Raw genomic sequence first — 20,357 nt, 5'->3', positions numbered from 1 at the left:
TCTACTATGTACTACCTATAGGAGTAGGAATGATTTGGGTAATGTGATAGAAACGTCATCAACATACAATAGGGTATCCAGTGGGTTTTCCAGCTCCCATTGAGAAGTGCCCCAAACTTACAGTATGTTTGGATGCAAAGAGTGGTTCTGTATATTAATTGAGTTCTCAGCTAAGCACTTTTGACTCTTTATTTGGTAAGGTGCCATTGATATAGCCATGTGATCCAGTCTAAAAATCTCAATTACTAAACTGGGACAACTTTTTTTGAGGAGTGTCAAGCAGTTTGCATAGTCACGTCCTTAAGTGCTAGAACTTTATCTAATTTAGTGTTAGCATGTTACTATATTTATGGTTGCCTTTCTTTATTAACTTTTTAAGTAACATTTTATTAAAAGTTTTATGTATCAGGTCCCATTTATGCTGGATAAGAGGAATCTTACTATTGATTGTCATTGGTGTACACCACACATGATGATCTCTCTAACATTATTTTCCTTTTACATTTTAGGTAGTACAAGAAGAAATCCATGTCCCCTCTAGTTTTCTGAAACTCAGCTACCTGAGCAGTCGAACACTGGGCTATAAGAGTCTTATACATATTATTCTCACCCACGCAACCATCCCTATTGAACTAAGTAAAGTACATCTAATTGTAGCAGTAGAAGGACGACTTGTACAGAAATGGTTTCCTGCTGCTATTAACTTGGTTTATACCTTTGCCTGGAATAAAACGGATATTTATGGCCAGAAAGTATCCGGTCTCTCAGAAGCACTAGGTATGTTTTTCCTCATTTATCTTCATATTTCTATTCCAATAGATATTTAAAGCTTATTCATGTAATCTTCTTCTTTGAATATGTTCAGCTCAGGAAGTGCCCTTGAAATTTCTGAACAGAAATAGAAAACTGTGTTCATCTATGAATATCTAAGGTTAAGGATATTATCCATGAAGGGCTTTTGCTTTGATCCCACTTACTGTGTGCTCACTACAGTGAACTGAAATAAGATAAGAAATAAACCAAGATTTCAACATTTGTTTGTAGACTGATTAGGGGAGATTATGTGCAATTTGCCAAAAAAAAAAAAGCTCTTCTGCTTATACCACATCTTGAATGTGTTTTAGACACTTTTACACCTCACTTGACAAGGGGTGGGGTTTAAAATAAACTGTGGCTCTGTTTGAAAGGGGCATGGCTTAAATGCAGCAAATTTTTGGTGCATATGTTTTGGCAACTTGTGTTCATCTCCTTGACCAGGACAGATAGTCATTGGAAGGAAGGAGCGAAGGCTTCTATTCAATGACTACAAGCTGAGATATTGTATCACTGATACACAAAAAATACTGAAAATTTTACTTTTCACCATACAAGAAATAACTTCTACTTGTCAATACACCTCAATAAAATGTAAAAACAATTGGAATCTAACTATAGACAGAAACGCTTTCAAAATAAAATGAATTATATATGATCCTTATGACAATTCCAATGTAACTAAACAGATAACACACAAACTGTTGTACTGCTCCTCTCTTTTATTAAGCAAATTGAGTAAACACAAACAGTGCAGGAAGAAAAAGTGTATGAACTCTCAAGTTTAATAACCCCTAGGTCCCATTTTAGCAGCAATCACCTTCACCAAACATCTTCTATAGCTGAAAACAAGATTTGAACAACATTGAGGAGAAATTTTGGACTGTTACTCTCTGAAAATGTATTTAAGTTCATCAAATTTTCTTTGAGTGGCACAGCTCTTGTCAGGTCAAAACGTAGCATCTCAATAAGGTTAAGATCAGAACTCTGACTTGTCCATTCCACAACACAAATCTTTTTTTTTTTATCATCCTCTAGTTGATTTACTATTTGGGTAATTTTCCTATTGCATCAGCGAGTGTCTCTTCAGCTTGAGATCATGGACTGCTGTCATTGTATTGTCATCCTTAAATTAATATTTCCCTTAATTGTAAAGTATCCTGGCCCTGAGACAGCTAGGCATCGCCAAACCATAATGCTATCTCCATCATGCTTCAGTTAGGATGAGGTCTTCTTCTCCTCCAAACATAGTGTTGTGTATTTGTGCTGACAAATTCCTCTTTTCTCTCATCTTTTCTAGAAGCACTGTGGAATATCCAGGTGATTTTTATCAAACATAAGATACAGTGGAAGAATTAAAAAATGGATGCTGCCCTATTCCTACCAGACCCTTGCTGCACCCCATTCATTTTATTGAGACGGACAAAGTCAGATAGTTACTCTGGTCAGCTCATTTTTTGGACAGTATCAGTTCTTGTTGTCAGACTGAAAATTGTGGTCTGCTGCCGTAGTGGTCCAGCAACCAAAACTGATATGGTCCAAAAATAAGCCTATCAGAGTCACTATCTGACTCTGTCTGGCTCATGGCTCATTGAAATAAATGGGGTGCAACACAGGATGGGGGGGGGGGGTCCAGGAGCAGGTGGCTTTTAAATTCTCCTGCCAGATTCGGCAGCTGTATACCCACATCATGGTGTGAATGCACCCTTACTTGCACTGGGCACAAAAATGGAGGTGTTTGTGGAGTTTGTGGTGTCTTTTGTTTATACTTTTGGGTAAAATCTCATCATTTTCAGAATTGCTCTTGTGCTAGTTTACATTTTTTTTCCACTTATAGACAGTTTATCTAAACATAGATTGATGTTTTTGTAGACTTTTACAATTTAGTGCAGCTCTATAATGGTTATTCTGGAAAGTGTTTGTTTTGTTACATGTTTGCCACTGACAAAATATATTTGTCAGGAGCCAGGTTCTGAAAAAAGATAGGCATGTCCAGCGTGGGTAAAGTGCAAAAATCTCTCAGTCTTTATTATTTAAAAGCTAGCATACAGAAAAAAAAAGTGTTGCGTTTCAGGTGTCTTTCTGCACCCTTAATCATACATAATATAAAAATGTGACACAATATACATATATAGGGAAACGCTAGGTCAGCCCACTCCAGGTGGAATGGATTAGGGCAGACCTCTCGTTTTAACCCTTCACATGATAAAAACATTATCCTGTTATAACAATGTAATAATATATAAATGATAAACAAAAGAAATGTACCCAAATACATATTAAATTACAGTAATCGAAAACTTCATATACTATAAAAATATATAAACATATACTCCAATACAGTGATGCATGAAAATATAGTACATATATGAAAATCTGGTACATAAAATTAATAATGCAATATGACATCTTGACATCTGTTCAGACCATGAGCTAATTTGAGTATTGTTACGCCGAGCGCTCCGTGTCCCCGCTCCTCCCCGGAGCGCTCACGGCGTTTCTTTCCCTGCAGCGCCCCAGTGAGACCCGTTGACCGGGAGCGCTGCACTGACATTGCCGGCGGGGATGCGATTCGCATAGCGGGACGCGCACGCTTGCGAATCGCATCCCAAGTCACTTACCCGTCCTGATCCCCGGCTGTCATGTGCTGGCGCGCGCGGCTCCGCTCTCTAGGGCGCGTGCGCGCCAGCTCTCTGAGACTTAAAGGGCCAGTGCACCAATGATTGGTGCCTGGCCCAATTAGCCTGATTAGCTTCCACCTGCTCCCTGGCTATATCACATCACTTCCCCTGCACTCCCTTGCCGAATCTTGTTGCCTTGTGCCAGTGAAAGCGTTTAGTGTTGTCCAAGCCTGTGTTACCTGATCTCCTGCTATCCATATTGACTACGAACCTTGCCGCCTGCCCCGACCTTCTGCTACGTCTGACCTTGCCTCTGCCTTGTCCTTCTGTCCCACGCCTTCTCAGCAGTCAGCGAGGTTGAGCCGTTGCTAGTGGATACGACCTGGTTGCTACCGCCACAGCAAGACCATCCCGCTTTGCGGCGGTCTCTGGTGAACACCAGTAGCCACTTATAACCGGTCCACCGGCACGGTCCACGCCAATCCCTCGCTGACACAGTGGATCCACAACCTGTAAGCCGAATCGTGACAAGTATCCAATAAACTTCTCTATTAATGAGTATTTTTCTAGGTTCTCCTCCCCAATATGGCAAGTTCACATTCTCTTTGCCCACAAGTTGAATAGTGGATGTATCCCCTGCATGTCGTTCCGCACAATGTTGAGAAAAATCTGATACATGTCTAGAATTAAAATGTTTAATATCAGAAAGATCCTTTCTAATGCAGACTTTGAGGGGATTAGTCGTGCACCTTGCACGATGTACAGGAGATTAGATATACAACAAAGGATGTATTGCAATTGATATATTGTTTGATATCAAATGTTTCTCCTGTAACATACGATGTAAAGTTGGTAGAGGGAGACATGACTTCACAACATGCACATTTATTATGTCCGCTAGTACCAACCCTGCTAACTCGGCCACATTGGTGGGGAGGGGTGCAGGACCTAAATGTGGAAGGTGATACTAGTTGTCCAATAGTGGACGCACATCTAGCAATACATTTGACATCACTAGGAACCACATTGCTAAAAAGGGGGTCGGTCAAAATGATCGGCCAATATTTTTTGATAATACTAGATACCTTAAAAAAATCTGTACTATAAAATCTGTAGACACCCGTTTTTTAGTAGAAGAAATTAAATCTGAGGTACTAGAGGTAAAAATTGCTTCCCAACTCCAATTATGGTATCAGAATAGGTCCCTGGATCAACTTTCTGTCCCTATAAATCTAATATACATAACCAGCAATGTCCAAAAATGCATCCAGACTCCTTTTAAATTCTTTTACAGAGTTCCCCATGACCACCTCCTCCGGGAGAGAATTCCACAGTCTCACTGCTCTTACAGTAAAGAACCCCCGTCTGTGCTGGTGTAGAAACCTTCTTTCTTCTACACGTAGAGCATGCCCCCTTGTTATAGATACAGTTCTGGGTATAAATGGATCATGGGAAAGATCTCTGTACTGTCCCCTGATATATTTATACATAGTTATTAGGTCCCCCCTAAGCCTTCTTTTTTCTAAACTAAATAACCCTAATTCTGATAATCTTTCTGTGTAATGTAGTCCTCCCATTCCCCGTATTACTCTGTTTGCCCGTCTTTGAACCCTCTCCAGCTCCACTATATCTTTCTTGTACACTGGTGGCCAGTACTGTACACAGTATTCTATGTGTGGTCTGACTAGTGATTTGTACGGCGGTAGAATAATTTCCTTGTTGTGGGCATCTATGCCCCTATTGATGCACCCCATGATTTTATTTGCTTTGGCAGCAGCTGCCCGACACTACGGCTAAATTTACTGTTAACTAAAACTCCCAAGTCCTTTTCCACATCAGTCGTCCCAAGTGTGCTCCTATTTAATACATAATCCCAGCCCGGATTTTTCCTCCTCATGTGCATTACCTTACATTTATCAGTGTTGAACCTCATCTGTGTCACGATGCCGGCTGGCAGGAGGTGGATCCTCTGTGTCAGAGAGGGATTGGCGTGGACCGTGCTAGTGGACCGGTTCTAAGTCACTACTGGTGTTCACCAGAGCCCGCCGCAAAGCGGGATGGACTTGCTGCGGCGGTAGTGACCAGGTCGTATCCACTAGCAACGGCTCAACCTCTCTGACTGCTGAAGATAGGCGCGGTACAAGGGAGTAGACAGAAGCAAGGTTGGACGTAGCAGAAGGTCGGGGCAGGCAGCAAGGATCGTAGTCAGGGGCAACGGCAGGAGGTCTGGAACACAGGCTAGGAACACACAAGGGAACGCTTTCACTGGCACAATGGCAACAAGATCCGGCGAGGGAGTGAAGGGGAAGTGAGGTATACATAGGGAGTGCACAGGTGAACACACTGATTAGAACCACTGCGCCAATCAGCGGCGCAGTGGCCCTTTAAATCGCAGAGACCCGGCGCGCGCGCGCCCTAGGGAGCGGGGCCGCGCGCGCCGGGACAGGACCGACGGAGAGCGAGTCAGGTACGGGAGCCGGGGTGCGCATCGCGAGCGGGCGCCACCCGCATCGCGAATCGCATCCCGGCTGGAGGCGGTATCGCAGCGCACCCGGTCAGTGGATCTGACCGGGGCGCTGCGGGAGCGAGAGTGTAGCGAGCGCTCCGGGGAGGAGCGGGGACCCGGAGCGCTCGCCGTAACAGTACCCCCCCCCTTGGGTCTCCCCCTCTTCTTGGAGCCTGAGAACCTGAGGACCAGACTTTTATCTAGGATATTGTCCTCAGGTTCCCAGGATCTCTCTTCAGGACCACAGCCCTCCCAGTCAACCAAAAAGAAGGTTTTTCCTCTGACCTTTTTGGAGGCCAGTATCTCCTTTACAGGAAAAATGTCTGAAGAACCGGAGACAGGAGTGGGAGAGATAAGTTTAGGAGAGAAACGGTTGATGATGAGTGGTTTAAGAAGAGAAACGTGAAAGGCATTAGGAATACGAAGAGAAGGAGGGAGAAGAAGTTTATAAGAGACAGGATTAATCTGGCACAAAATTTTGAAAGGACCAAGATAGCGTGGTCCCAATTTGTAGCTGGGAACACGGAAGCGGACATATTTAGCGGAGAGCCATACCTTGTCTCCGGGAGAAAAAATGGGGGGAGCTCTTCTTTTCTTATCAGCAAACTTCTTCATGCGTGATGAAGCCTGTAAGAGAGAATTTTGGGTCTCTTTCCATATGGTGGAAAGATCACGAGTTATTTCATCCACAGCGGGCAAACCAGAGGGCAAGGGAGTAGGGAGGGGGGGAAGAGAGTGACGGCCGTACACCACGAAAAATGGGGATTTGGAAGAAGATTCAGAAACTCTGAAGTTATACGAGAATTCGGCCCATGGTAGAAGATCTGCGGTAACGCACGGCACAGTCCAATCTTTCATTGTTAACGCAATTGATGTAAAGAGGTCTGGCGAGACTGGTCACTGGGATGTTGAACCTGTTGATGAGAGAGGCCAAAATAAAGTTTCCTGCAGATCCGGAATCCAAGAAGGCCTTAGTGGAGAAGGAGAAGGTAGAGGCAGATATCCGCACAGGCACAGTAAGACGTGGAGAAGCAGAGTTGACATCAAGGACTGTTTCACTTTTGTGCGGAGTCAGCGTACGTCTTTCCAGGCGGGGAGGATGGATAGGACAATCCTTCAGGAAGTGTTCGGTACCGGCACAGTACAGGCAGAGATTCTCCATGCGGCGTCGTGTCCTCTCTTGAGGTGTCAGGCGAGACCGGTCAACTTGCATAGCCTCCACGGCGGGAGGCACAGGAACGGATTGCAGAGGACCAGAGGAGAGAGGAGCCGGGGAGAAAAAACGCCTCGTGCGAACAAAGTCCATATCCTGGCGGAGCTCCTGACGCCTTTCGGAAAAACGCATGTCAATGCGAGTGGCTAGATGAATGAGTTCATGTAGGTTAGCAGGAATTTCTCGTGCGGCCAGAACATCTTTAATGTTGCTGGATAGGCCTTTTTTAAAGGTCACGCAGAGGGCCTCATTATTCCAGGAAAGTTCTGAAGCAAGAGTACGGAATTGCACGGCGTACTCGCCAACGGAAGAATTACCCTGGACCAGGTTCAGCAGGGCAGTCTCAGCAGAAGAGGCTCGGGCAGGTTCCTCAAAGACACTTCGAATTTCCGAGAAGAAGGAGTGTACAGAGGCAGTGACGGGGTCATTGCGGTCCCAGAGCGGTGTGGCCCATGACAGAGCTTTTCCAGACAGAAGGCTGACTACGAAAGCCACCTTAGACCTTTCAGTAGGAAACTGGTCCGACATCATCTCCAAGTGCAGGGAACATTGTGAAAGAAAGCCACGGCAAAACTTAGAGTCCCCATCAAATTTACTCGGCATGGATAGTCGTAGGCCTGAGGCGGCCACTCGCTGCGGAGGAGGTGCAGGAGCTGGCGGAGGAGATGATTGCTGAAGCTGAGGTAGTAGCTGCTGTAGCATCACGGTCAGTTGAGACAGCTGGTGGCCTTGTTGCGCTATCTGTTGTGACTGCTGGGCGACCACCGTGGTGAGGTCGGCGACAACTGGCAGAGGAACTTCAGCGGGATCCATGGCCGGATCTACTGTCACGATGCCGGCTGGCAGGAGGTGGATCCTCTGTGCCAGAGAGGGATTGGCGTGGACCGTGCTAGTGGACCGGTTCTAAGTCACTACTGGTGTTCACCAGAGCCCGCCGCAAAGCGGGATGGACTTGCTGCGGCGGTAGTGACCAGGTCGTATCCACTAGCAACGGCTCAACCTCTCTGACAGCTGAAGATAGGCGCGGTACAAGGGAGTAGACAGAAGCAAGGTCGGACGTAGCAGAAGGTCGGGGCAGGCAGCAAGGATCGTAGTCAGGGGCAACGGCAGGAGGTCTGGAACACAGGCTAGGAACACACAAGGGAACGCTTTCACTGGCACAATGGCAACAAGATCCGGCGAGGGAGTGCAGGGGAAGTGAGGTATACATAGGGAGTGCACAGGTGAACACACTGATTAGAACCACTGCGCCAATCAGCGGCGCAGTGGCCCTTTAAATCGCAGATACCCGGCGCGCGCGCGCCCTAGGGAGCGGGGCCGCGCGCGCCGGGACAGGACCGACGGAGAGCGAGTCAGGTACGGGAGCCGGGGTGCGCATCGCGAGCGGGCGCAACCCGCATCGCGAATCGCATCCCGGCTGGAGGCGGTATCGCAGCGCACCCGGTCAATGGATCTGACCGGGGCGCTGCGGGAGCGAGAGTGTAGCGAGCGCTCCGGGGAGGAGCGGGGACCCGGAGCGCTCGGCGTAACAATCTGCCACTTCCCAGCCCAAGCCTCCAACCTATCCAGATCCATTTGTAACAGTGTCCTGTCCTCTATTGTGTTTACCACTTTACAGAGTTTAGTATCCTCTGCAAAGATTGCTACTTTACTATTCAACCCCTCTAGAAGGTCATTAAAGGACATCTACAGCGTTACAAACACTTATCCCCTATCCTCAAGATAGGGGATAAGTGTTTGATCGCGGGGCGTCCGAACGCTGGGGCCCCCGGCGATCTCCTGTACGGGGCCGCGGCTCTCCCATGCAAGGGGCGTGCCAGCCGCAGCATGACGTTGTGGCCGGCACGCCTCCTCCATACATCCCTATGGGAGAGGCGGGGAGGCAGCATTTGTGCCTCCCCGCATCCCCCATAGAACTGTATGGGGACGGGGAGGAGACGGGGCGTCACTGTCAACCTCTAGGTCGACGCTATGCGCCTTAGCACTCACCATGAGCGCTTATGGCGGCGCCCCGTTAGGGAGATCGGGGGGGGGTCCCAGCGGTCGGATCCCCCGCGATCAAACACTTATCCCCTATCCTGTGGATAGGGGATAAGTGTAATGCCGCTGCAGTTGTCCTTTGATAAATATATTAAATAGAACAGGACCCAAGACTGACCCCTGTGGTACCCCATTAGTAACAGTCACCGAATCAGAATAAGTACCATTAATAACCACCCTCTTTTTCCTATCACTGAGCCAGTTACTTACCCACTTACACACATTCTCCCCCAGCCTAATCCTTCTAATTTTATGCACCAATCTTTTATGTGGCACTGTATCAAATGCTTTGGAAAAGGTATGAGACATCCAGCGATTCCCCTTGGTCCAGTCTGGAGCTCACCTCCTCATAAAAGCTGATCAGGTTAGTTTGACAGGACCGTTCCCTCATAAAGCCATGCTGACATGGTGTCATACATTTGGTGTCATTACATTTATCATCTCTTAGAAAACCCTCAAACAATTTACATATAACAGATGTTAAACTAACAGGCCTATAATTTCCGGGGTCAACTTTTGTCCCCTTTTTAAATATTGGCACCACATTTGCCATGCGCCAGTCCTGGGGGACAGTTCCTGTTACTATAGAGCCCATGAATATTAAAAATAGGGGTCTGTCTATTACAGTACTTAATTCCTTTAGAACACAGGGGTGTATGCCATCTGGACCGGGTGATTTGTCTATTTTGATTTTTAGTAGGGGACACCGTATTTCTTCCCAGTTTAGACAGGTGACCTGTAAAGGGGAGTTTACCTTATCTCACTGTATTTCACCTGGCATTTCATTTTCCTACAGTGGAGAAGAATTTGTTTAATATATTTGCTTTTTTCTGATCCCCGTTTATAATTTCTTCTTTATCATTTTTTAAAGGGCCAACACTTTCATTTTTGACCTTTTTAATATTTATATAGTTAAAAAACATTTTGGGGTTAGTTTTACTCTCTTTAGCAAAGAGTCTTTCTTTCTATAGCTTTTTAATGCTTCCTCACTGCCGTCCTCTTTTAGTAGTTTAAATGCTTTATTTTTGTCATTTATTGCCCCTTTAACATTTTTGTTCATCCATATTGGTTTTCTTTTATTTCTGACCCTTTTATTCCCATAAGGTATATGGAGAAAAACTGATGTCCAGTGCTGTTCCCGTATAAAATTGGAATTCTTTATTCAAACATATACACCATAGGTACAGAAGACATGGTAGTCACAGGTGACGCGTTTCAGCCCACCAGAGGGCCTTAGTCATACAACATTTACAAGTAGAATGAATCCTTTTAACTCCTTAACGACGCAGGACGTATATTTACGTCCTCCGCCGACTCCCGCCATATGCCGCGGGGTAACGCGGTGTCCCCGTGTCATATCGGGTCGGTCCCGGCGGCTATCAACTATCGTGGTGATGCCCTGTATTAACCCTTCAGACGCGGCGATCAAAGCTGACCCCCGCGTCTGAAGTGAAAGTGAAAGTATCCCGACTGCTCAGTCGGGCTGTTCGGGACCGCCACGGTGAAATCACCGCGTCCCGAACAGCTTACAGGACACCGGGAGGGCCCTTACCTGCCTCCTTGGTGTCCGTTCGACGAATGACTGCTCCGAGCCTGAGATCCAGGCAGGAGCAGTCAAGCGCCGATAACACTGATCACAGGCGTGTTAATACATGCCAGTGATCAGCATGAGAGATCAGTGTGTGCAGTGTTATAGTTCCCTATGGGACCTATAACACTGCAAAAAAAAAGGTTAAAAAAAAAAAGTGTTAATAAAGGTCATTTAACTCCTTCTCTAATAAAAGTTTGATTCACCCCCCTTTTCCCATAAAAAATATAAAACAGTGTAAATAAAAAAAATAAATAAACATATGTGGTATCGCCGCGTGCGTAAATGTCCAAACTATAAAAATATATCATTAATTAAACCGCACGGTAAATGGCGTACGCGTAAAAAAATTCAAAAGTCCAAAAAAGCTTGTTTTTGGTCACTTTTTATACCATTAAAAAATGAATAAAAAGTGATCAAAAAGTCAGATCAAAACAAAAATCATACCAATAAAAACTTCAGATCACGGTGCAAAAAATTTGTCCTCATACCGCTCTGTAAGTGGAAATATAAAAAAGTTATAGGGGTCAGAAGATTACATTTTTAAACGTATAAATTTTCCTGCATGTAGTTATGATTTTTTCCAGAAGTACGACAAAATCAAACCTCTATAAGTAGGGTATCATTTTAACTGTATGGACCTACAGAATAATTATAACGTGTCATTTTTACCGAAATATGCACTGCATAGAAACGGAAGCCCCCAAAAGTTACAAAATGGCGTTTTTTCTTCGATTTTGTCGCACAATGATTTTTTTTTCCGTTTCACCGTGAATTTTTGGGTAAAATGACTAATGTCACTGCAAAGTAGAATTGATTACGCAAAAAATAAGCCATAATATGGATTTTTGGGTGGAAAATTGAAAGGGTTATGATTTTTAAAAGGTAAGGAGGAAAAAACGAAAGTGCAAAAACTGAAAAACCCTGAGTCCTTAAGGGGTTAAAGGTTCCAGGGGGGGGGGGGTCACCTCCTCCAGGAATGGGCTCCCCCTCTGTCCAGGTGCATGTTTAGCAAAGTATAAGACAGGTTTATTTAACCATTAGTGCACCTCTACCTTCCATAATTTATTCAGAACCACAAAAACACATTTTAAAATATTAGAATGATGATAATATGTGCCAAATACTATAAGCATTGGTAAGTTGTTTATGGGTGAATTATTCTTTAAATAAATTTCTATTAAGATGATAGCTGGTATCCTCCAAGAACACACATTACCGCACACATAGCCGCACAATGTTTATAGGTCATTACAACCTAAGAATGAAACTGACAAATGGCACCCGGCATGTTGATCGTTCAATGAATGAAACTTTATTTCTTACACTATGTTATATAAATGCCGAGTGTACATCTGTGAGTTTCCATGTGGTATTTAAACACATGAATGAAATAGCACTTAATATTTTTTACATCATACCATTATTGAATATTGTATTATTTCTATGCTAAAAACAGTGCTATTAAATTATTTAATTATTTGAAGATGTACCTAGAGGAGAAGCTTCTCACTGACAGTGTAATTCATCTACTCTAAATGAAAAAAATAATAATATTATAAATATATATATATCTCATGCTGGCATACAGCTGTCCATATAAAATAATATAGATAGATGTCCTCTAAATTATGCAGAATGGTGTCTAATCTTTTGTTCAATCCCTTCGGTGTCCGACTTCCCAACTTTAATATCCAGTATACTTCCCTATCCAGAAGTTTTTGTTTGATGTTGCCTCCTCTGATTGGTACCGTGATCCTTTCCAAGCCCTGTACTATAAGTGTTTTGGTGCTCCCGGCGTGTGCCAGGACACCACAGATACGTACCGGGAGTTGAAGTGCAGTATGTCGGATAGATGTTTCCTGATTCGAACCTCCAAAGGGTTGAAGGTACATCCGACATACTGCAGTTCACACTCGCGGCACTTAAAACATAAACCACATATGCTGTGTTGCAGATAATATACTGCTTGATCGGATACACCGCGCCATCATATGAAGATTTTACAGTAGAGGAATTGGACATGATACTGCAGCATATGCACTTATTATGGCCACATTTATAGGACCCCACATGCCTAAGCCAAGTGGGCATGTGTGATCCTCCTTTCTCCATAAAAAAACAAACGGGGAGGCACCTTTTGTCCAATAGTTTGTGCCCTCCTGGTTACACATTTTTAGCCATTGGAGAATACATCTTTATATATCGGATCACTAGTGATTATCGGCATATATTTATGCACTATGTTGCAGATGTCCCTAAACTCGTTACTGTATTGAGTGGAAAAAATAATAGGTGTCTGTTTTTTGAGTGGTCTATGTGTGGGATTACGACTATCCTTATTATTGATCAGTAAATTCCGATCTTTGCACCAGGCCCTCTTCTTCCCTCTCTCAATATCCCACGGATTATAGCCTCTTGCCAATAGACGTTGTCTAATTTGGTCTGCTTCCCTCAAAAAATCTGAATCTACTGAACAGTTTCTACGTGAGCGGATCATTTCGCCCGTATGCAGATTTTTCGTCACATGCCCAGAATGGCACGAGGTTGCTTGGAGAATTGAATTGGCCGCCATACTTTTTCTATGAGTGAGTGTGATGACTTGTCCCTCTTGCTTATTTCCCTGCAAACACAAGTCCAAGAATGTAATTGACTCGGACTCATGGGATACTGTAAACCTCAGATTACACGGATTGTCATTCAGATATTGTGTGAAAGGTATATATATCTTACAGTGAGCGTTTAAGATATTTTTAAAAGTCTCCCATTTAGTGTCAGTATTCTTGTTTTTGAGGACATTATCCCATTTTATATTGTTAAGGGCTTCTCTGAGTTGGTCAAACTTTGCCTTCCTAAATGTCATTGGTTTTGGGGCCCCTCAAGAGATTCCCTTATTGAAGAACAAGAATCTATTCGTAAGACAGTCCATTTCTTTATTGAAATCATCGGTGGTACTACAGTTCCTCCTGATCCTTATAGATTCCCCCAGGGGAAGATTTTTTTTATCATGTGGGGGGAATGACAGGATGTTGTCTAGAGAAAGCCATTAACAGCTGTCTCCTTGCGATAAGGGGTGGAAAGGACTTTTCTAGAAACAGTATCACCTGTAAGATTGAGATCCAGAAAAGAGAAGACTTGCTGATGGTGTGTGAGGGTAAATTTGAGATTATAACCATTGTCATTAAGATAATGCTTCAACAAAGGTATCCAACTATGGTAAGATCGTCTATACACTGTATCTGCCATACCATACACTCTCAGAACCAAAGAGGTTAATAGTGTACAGAAGACATTCCTTTTCCCAAAACCCCATATAGATATTTAGCTAAAGAAGGTGAAAAACACGCTCCAATAGGGGCTCTGGTCATTTGCAGAAAAAAAGCATCATCAAATACAAAAAAATTATATGTGAGTAAGTATTCAATAGCAATGATGATAAATTGCTGCAAACAATCGGAGTAAGTAGAATATACATCCAGAAATCACTTTAAAGGGGTACTCCGGTGAAAACCTTTTTTTTCTTTTAAATCAACTGGTGGCAGAAAGTTAAACATATTTGTAAATTACTTCTATTAAAAAATCTTAATCCTTCCAGTACTTATTTGCTGCTTAATGCTACAGAGGAAATTCCTTTCTTTTTGGAACACTGATGACATCACGAGCACAGTGCTCTCTGCTGACATCTCTGTCCATTTTAGCAACCATGCATAGCAGATGTATGTTAAGGGCATCATGGTGGCTCAGTGGTTAGCACTACTTCCTTGCAGTGCTGGGGCCTTGGGTTCAAATCCCACTAAGGACAACAATAAATAAAGCGTTATCATTATTATTATAATAACGTCAGGAGAGAGAACTGTGCTCGTGATGTCATCAGAGAGCATTCCAAAAAGAAAAGAATTTCCTCTGTAGTATTCAGCAGCTAATAAGTACAGGAAGTATTAAGATTTTTTAATAGAAGTAATTTACAAATATGTTTAACTTTCTGCCACCAGTTGATTTAAAAGAAAAAAGGTTTTCACCGGAGTACCCCTTTAAGGGTCTATTCACACGTACAGTATTCTGCACAGATTTGATGCGCAGGATTTCAAGCTATGTTCAGTTTACATTGATATCTCCTGCACATCAAATCAACGCATCAAATCTGCACAGAATACTGTACGTGTGAATAGACCATAAAGCTACAAGTGCTGTGGTATGTGGTATAATGGAGTAGAGAGAAGTCACGTCAGCGTAAGTTCATGACCTGTGTCCACTCAAGATCTTCCATAGCAAATATTAAATGTTTAAAGTCTTGTATATAACCTGGTATGTGAGGGATTAGTGGCTGCAAAAGGCTATCTACCCATACTGACACATTTTCAATTAATGAGCCTATGCTGGCAACAATAGGCCTAATTGTAGGAGGGAAATATTTTTTGTGACTCATATTAACCCCTTAAGGACCAATGACGTACCGGTACGTCATTGGTCCTGCTCTTCTGATATAACGCGGGGTTACACAGTAACCCCGCGTCATATCATGACGGGCCCGGCGCATAGTGAAGCCGGGACCCGCCTCTAATAGCGCGCAGCGCCGATCGCGGCGCCGCGCGCTATTAACCCTTTAGCCGCGCGCTCAAAGCTGAGCCGCGCGGCTAAAAGTGAAAGTGAAAGTTCCCGGCTAGCTCAGTCGGGCTGTTCGGGATAGCCGCGGCTAATCGCGGCATCCCGAACAGCTGACAGGACAGCGGGAGGGCCCCTTCCTGCCTCCTCGCTGTCCGATCGCCGAATGACTGCTCAGTGCCTGAGATCCAGGCATGAGCAGTCATCCGGCAGAATCGTTGATCACTGGTTTCTTATGAGAAACCAGTGATCAACATAGAAGATCAGTGTGTGCAGTGTTATAGGTCCCTATGGGACCTATAACACTGCAAAAAAAAAGTGGAAAAAAAAAGTGAATAAAGGTCATTTAACTCCTCCCCTATTAAAAGTTTGAATCACCCCCCTTTTCCAATAAAAAAAAAAACACAGTGTAAATAAAAATAAAAATAAACATATGTGGTATCAGCGCGTGCGGAAATGTCCGAATTATAAAAATATATCATTAATTAAACCGCTCGGTCAATGGCGTGCGCGCAAAAAAATTCCAAAGTCCAAAATAGTGCATTTTTGGTCACTTTTTATATCATTTAAAAATGAATAAAAAGTGATCAATAAGTCCTATCAATGCAAAAATGGTACCGTTAAAAACTTCAGATCACGGCGCAAAAAATGAGCCCTCATACCGCCCCATACACAGAAAAATAAAAAAGTTATAGGGGTCAGAAGATGACAATTTTAAACGTATTAATTTTCCTGCATGTAGTTGTGATTTTTTGCAGAAGTCCGACAAAATCAAACCTATATAAGTAGGGTATCATTTTAATCGTATGGACCTACAGAATACATATCAGGTGTCATTTTTACCGAAAAATGTACTACGTAGAAACGGAAGCCCCCAAAAGTTACAAAACAGCGTTTTTTTTCAATTTTGTCGCACAATGATTTTTTTTCCCGCTTCACCATAGATTTTTGGGCAAAATGACTGACGTCATTACAAAGTAGAATTGGTGTCGCAAAAAATAAGCCATCATATGGATTTTTAGGTGTAAATTTGAAAGAGTTATGATTTTTTAAAGGCAAGGAGCAAAAAACGAAAATGCAAAAACGGAAAAACCTCCGGTCCTTAAGGGGTTAATAGCACCCGGTGTGAGAAAAGGAATGAATGACTGCTTACCCTGGGTGGTTGTGTGGAGTCATACACAACAATGATGAAAGCAAAATAAATAACAGGTTGTCTGCTGCCCTCGAGTGAATTGTAACAAAAAATGGAAAGGATTAGCTTCGATGGAGAAAACTGGCTCACACGGCGCTGACCGACCAGGTCACAGTAGGGAGGATAAGAATAGACTTTAATAACCAGGATGCCGCACGTTTCTCTGCACATGTGCAGCTTCTTCAAGCAACAAGTCTTTGGGAGGGGACGTGAGGGGGCCAGTGGAGTACCCCTTTAACAGGCAAAGAACATGTGAACCCCACACATTTAATCTCATCTGTTTGAAATATCTTTTGCCAATTGTTTTTGGAAAAATCATTAACACAGGTGTTCGCTTACCATTTCTCCTTGCACTGTGGATGTTTACACATTCTGCTCAATGAAACGCATACTGAGCAATTGTGTGTACATTATTGATTCAGTTATCTATAATTATCTATTAATGTAACAATTAGACCACATTTTATTAATAATCAATGAGGTCATTTCAAATGATTCACTTACTTTTCACCATGTACCTTTAAACATAGTCAGAGTCTCAATTCTATTATGTAGTGGGATTTCGTAGATGTCTGTATACGTGGCTTTATACATTATTAATGTTTAGAAATAGAGCAGTTTACCAACATATAATAATATTTTGCATAATTTATTATAATTCTTAAGCCTGAACAATAATACTGTGCAAGGTCATTAAATGTCCAATGGGTTAGTGAGAAGGAAAATGAGATACTACAGAGAATTGCCAAGCCAGATTTTAACACCTCAGCACTGACTGCTACAAAACCAGTGATAACACCAGCATGCTTTTTTGTAGGCACGGTGCTATTTTCAGAGGGCCTCATGTGTGAATTGACCCACAGTTCTCTATCGCTTTCCTTTATTTGCAATTTTATTCTTTTAGCTTCTTCCTCTTGACATAAAAGGCTGTCATACAGCTATTTATAAAAGACATGTTATGTGAGGATTGCACTTAGGAGTGGCAGCGTTCTTCATTATTCCTGCGCGGTGTCATATGGAAAGGCTGGAGCTGGCAGATTTATTGCTTTCTCTAATTGCGAATTCCTTTAATCATCTTCCTCTCATACGTTTCTTTAATTAGCCGCTTCTAAAGGTGGAATGTATTTCCTTAAACCATAACCATTTTGGAATATATTTAGGAAGACTTGTGTTTGGGAATACATTTTACTTTAATTATTTTACGTGTCAACAGGATTTTGTAAGTGGCGACTGCTTGATATGCGCATTATAAGACATGTTGTGTCCAGACTCATCTAAGATTATTTCATTTAGCCTAAAATAGGTATGAACGATCCTTAATACAGTCTACAGCAAATAGTATGGTAACAGAAAGCAAGTGATACAGAACTAATGTGCTAATATCGAGATATCTAAAATATCTATTTATATCCTATCACATATCTCTCTCAGTCCCACTGCCACAGGCGTTATCAAATCCAGCCCCTACCGATGCAGTCTGCTTGTAGAGCTTAGTGAATTTCAGTGCTGTACTGTAACAGAACGTCACTACAGCAAGTCAACGATTAACTGTGAGGAATGTTATTGAGAAATGGAAGCATAAAGGAACAACAACATGAAGTATGAAGTGGGAGACCAAATTACATTACAGAGGCGCACAGTGCATAAAAGTCACCAGTACTCTGTGGACTCTATAACTACAAAGATCAAACCTCACCTGGCATTAAAATCAGCACAAAGACTTATCGTCATAGAATAGGTTTCCATGGCCAAGCAGCTGCATACAAGCCTGATGTCACCAACCACATTGCCAAATATTAGAGTGATGTAAATCATACCTCCACTGAACCCTGGAGCAGTAGAAAACGTGTCATGTGGAGTGACTGGTCACTGGTCTGGCAGTCTGATGGGCAGGGCTGGTTTTGGCAAATGCCAGGAGAACATTGTCTGTCTGACTCCATTTTGTTACCTGTCAATAGTGATGAGCGGCAGGGGCCATATTCAAATTTGCGATATATGGATGAATATTCATCCTATGTTCGCAAAATATGCATATTCACTGTTTGTTCACTTTTTTTTCCATTCGAAAATCGTAAAGTGCTCATGCGCGATTATATCTTTCAATTAACTAACACTATACCCTACGCTAGAACCTATCTGCTAAACTAACCAGCCCTATCTAAAGCTAAAAGAAGGGAGGGATCAGTGTCCTCTGGAAGTGCCGATATTCGCGAATATTTGCATATTCTCATATATGAAGTATTCGCCTTCTTTGGCCAGCAAGCTGGAAGCAGGGAGGGATGATCGCTTTTTTTTACATTGTACACATCATTGTTGTGATGTGTAATGTTAAGAAAACCAAAAAATGAATATTTGTCCTTATGAATATATAGCGCTATATTCTAAATATTCGTGAAATCGTGAAGTGCTGATATTTGCTGTAAAAATTTGCATTTTGAAAATTCGGGCTCAACACTACCTGTCAAGTATGGGGGAGAAGGGATAAAGCTATGTTTTTTTTTTCCTTAGGGATTTGCCTAGGCCTTTTGGTTCTAGTGAAGGGAAATCTTAAGACATTTAGGACAATTTTATGCTTTCGACTTATTAAGACCAGTTGAGGATCAGACCTTTTTTGTTGCAGTAACAAAAGCAAGGTCCATAAAGGCATGCACAAAGCAAGGTCCATAAAGGCATGGTTGGATGAGTTTGGCGTGGAAGAACATGACTGACCTGCACAGAGTTCAGATCTCCATGCACAGGATGACAGGGGTGCTGCAGCAGAGATTGCAGGGTTTCCCAGCGGCAGGACCCCCGGGATAAGATGTCTAGGGGTGGAGTTCCCCTTTAACTCCATCAAACTCCTTTGGAATGAAATAGAATGAATATTGAAAGCCAGGCCTTCTCTTTTGACCTCATAAATGCTCTTCTGGATGAATGGACAAAAATTCCAACAGACACACCCCACAATCTTGTCGATAGTCGATCTATCATCTATCATTCTATAGTGGAGCAGCACAACCCAGAGGAGAGATTAAAAGTGCAGGTGGAAGCAGGTATAGGAGGCTTACCCAGAGGGTCACAATTTAATACAAAAAGGATTTATTGCAACACTAATAAAAATTCAATATGAGCAGAGGTTTATTCCATGAAATGTTATTCCATCTTCCTGCATCCTAACAGAATCCAACTTTATATGTGACAAAAAAAAACATTTTATTTGTTAAAAGACATACCACAAAGTACTGTAATGTTGCCATCCAACCTTTAATATAGGATAAGCGTAAACATGTAAAATAATGCTAGAATCCTGTGGAATAGCCCAACACAACCCAGATTTTTACATTTGATAAAATAAACCTCTTCACATTTTTTTTTTGTTTCTTTTTTTTAGTACTGTGGTTGAGGAACCAAATAGTTAAACTGTATCCCTTTTTTTGCACTTTGTTCATTGTGAGTGATGTCGCCTTTTTCTATACTATCTCCATTAGTACACTGCTGGATGGGGATGTAGTTGGCTGGCACCATTGACTTCTGTTGTGTGTCCCACTTCCGTTTTTTGTTGCATCGACTTTAATATATTTTTATTATATTATTTTTCATCTATTTATCATCTCATATCTATCTCTCATATTTCTTTCTCACTTTCTATCAACAAATAACAAAGTAGTTGCTTGTAAATTATGGCTGCTGTCAAGGCTGACAGAACAAAGAGGGCAGTTGCAATGGGCCCAGTGCCTACTGGGAGACTACATCTGATCTTTCTTTATCCCCCTATCTTTTTTTTACTGTAACATGGAACAGAG

General features: G+C 42.6%; 1 protein-coding gene across 3 annotated transcripts in view; it reads left to right on the top strand.

Moving 5' to 3' along the window:
• TENM1 (teneurin transmembrane protein 1) overlaps positions 1-20,357 on the top strand; it is an 876,412-nt gene that overhangs the window by 589,753 nt on the left and 266,302 nt on the right. For all 3 annotated transcript variants that reach the window (XM_056539239.1, XM_056539238.1, XM_056539237.1), the window contains one exon: positions 510-777. In XM_056539239.1, coding sequence (XP_056395214.1) covers positions 510-777 — 268 coding nt within the window. The remainder of the gene's footprint in view (positions 1-509; positions 778-20,357) is intronic.

Source organism: Hyla sarda, chromosome 9 (assembly GCF_029499605.1).
Source record: "Hyla sarda isolate aHylSar1 chromosome 9, aHylSar1.hap1, whole genome shotgun sequence".
In the NCBI taxonomy this organism is placed as follows: domain Eukaryota; kingdom Metazoa; phylum Chordata; class Amphibia; order Anura; family Hylidae; genus Hyla; species Hyla sarda.
This window is presented reverse-complemented; position numbering and strand designations above follow the sequence as displayed.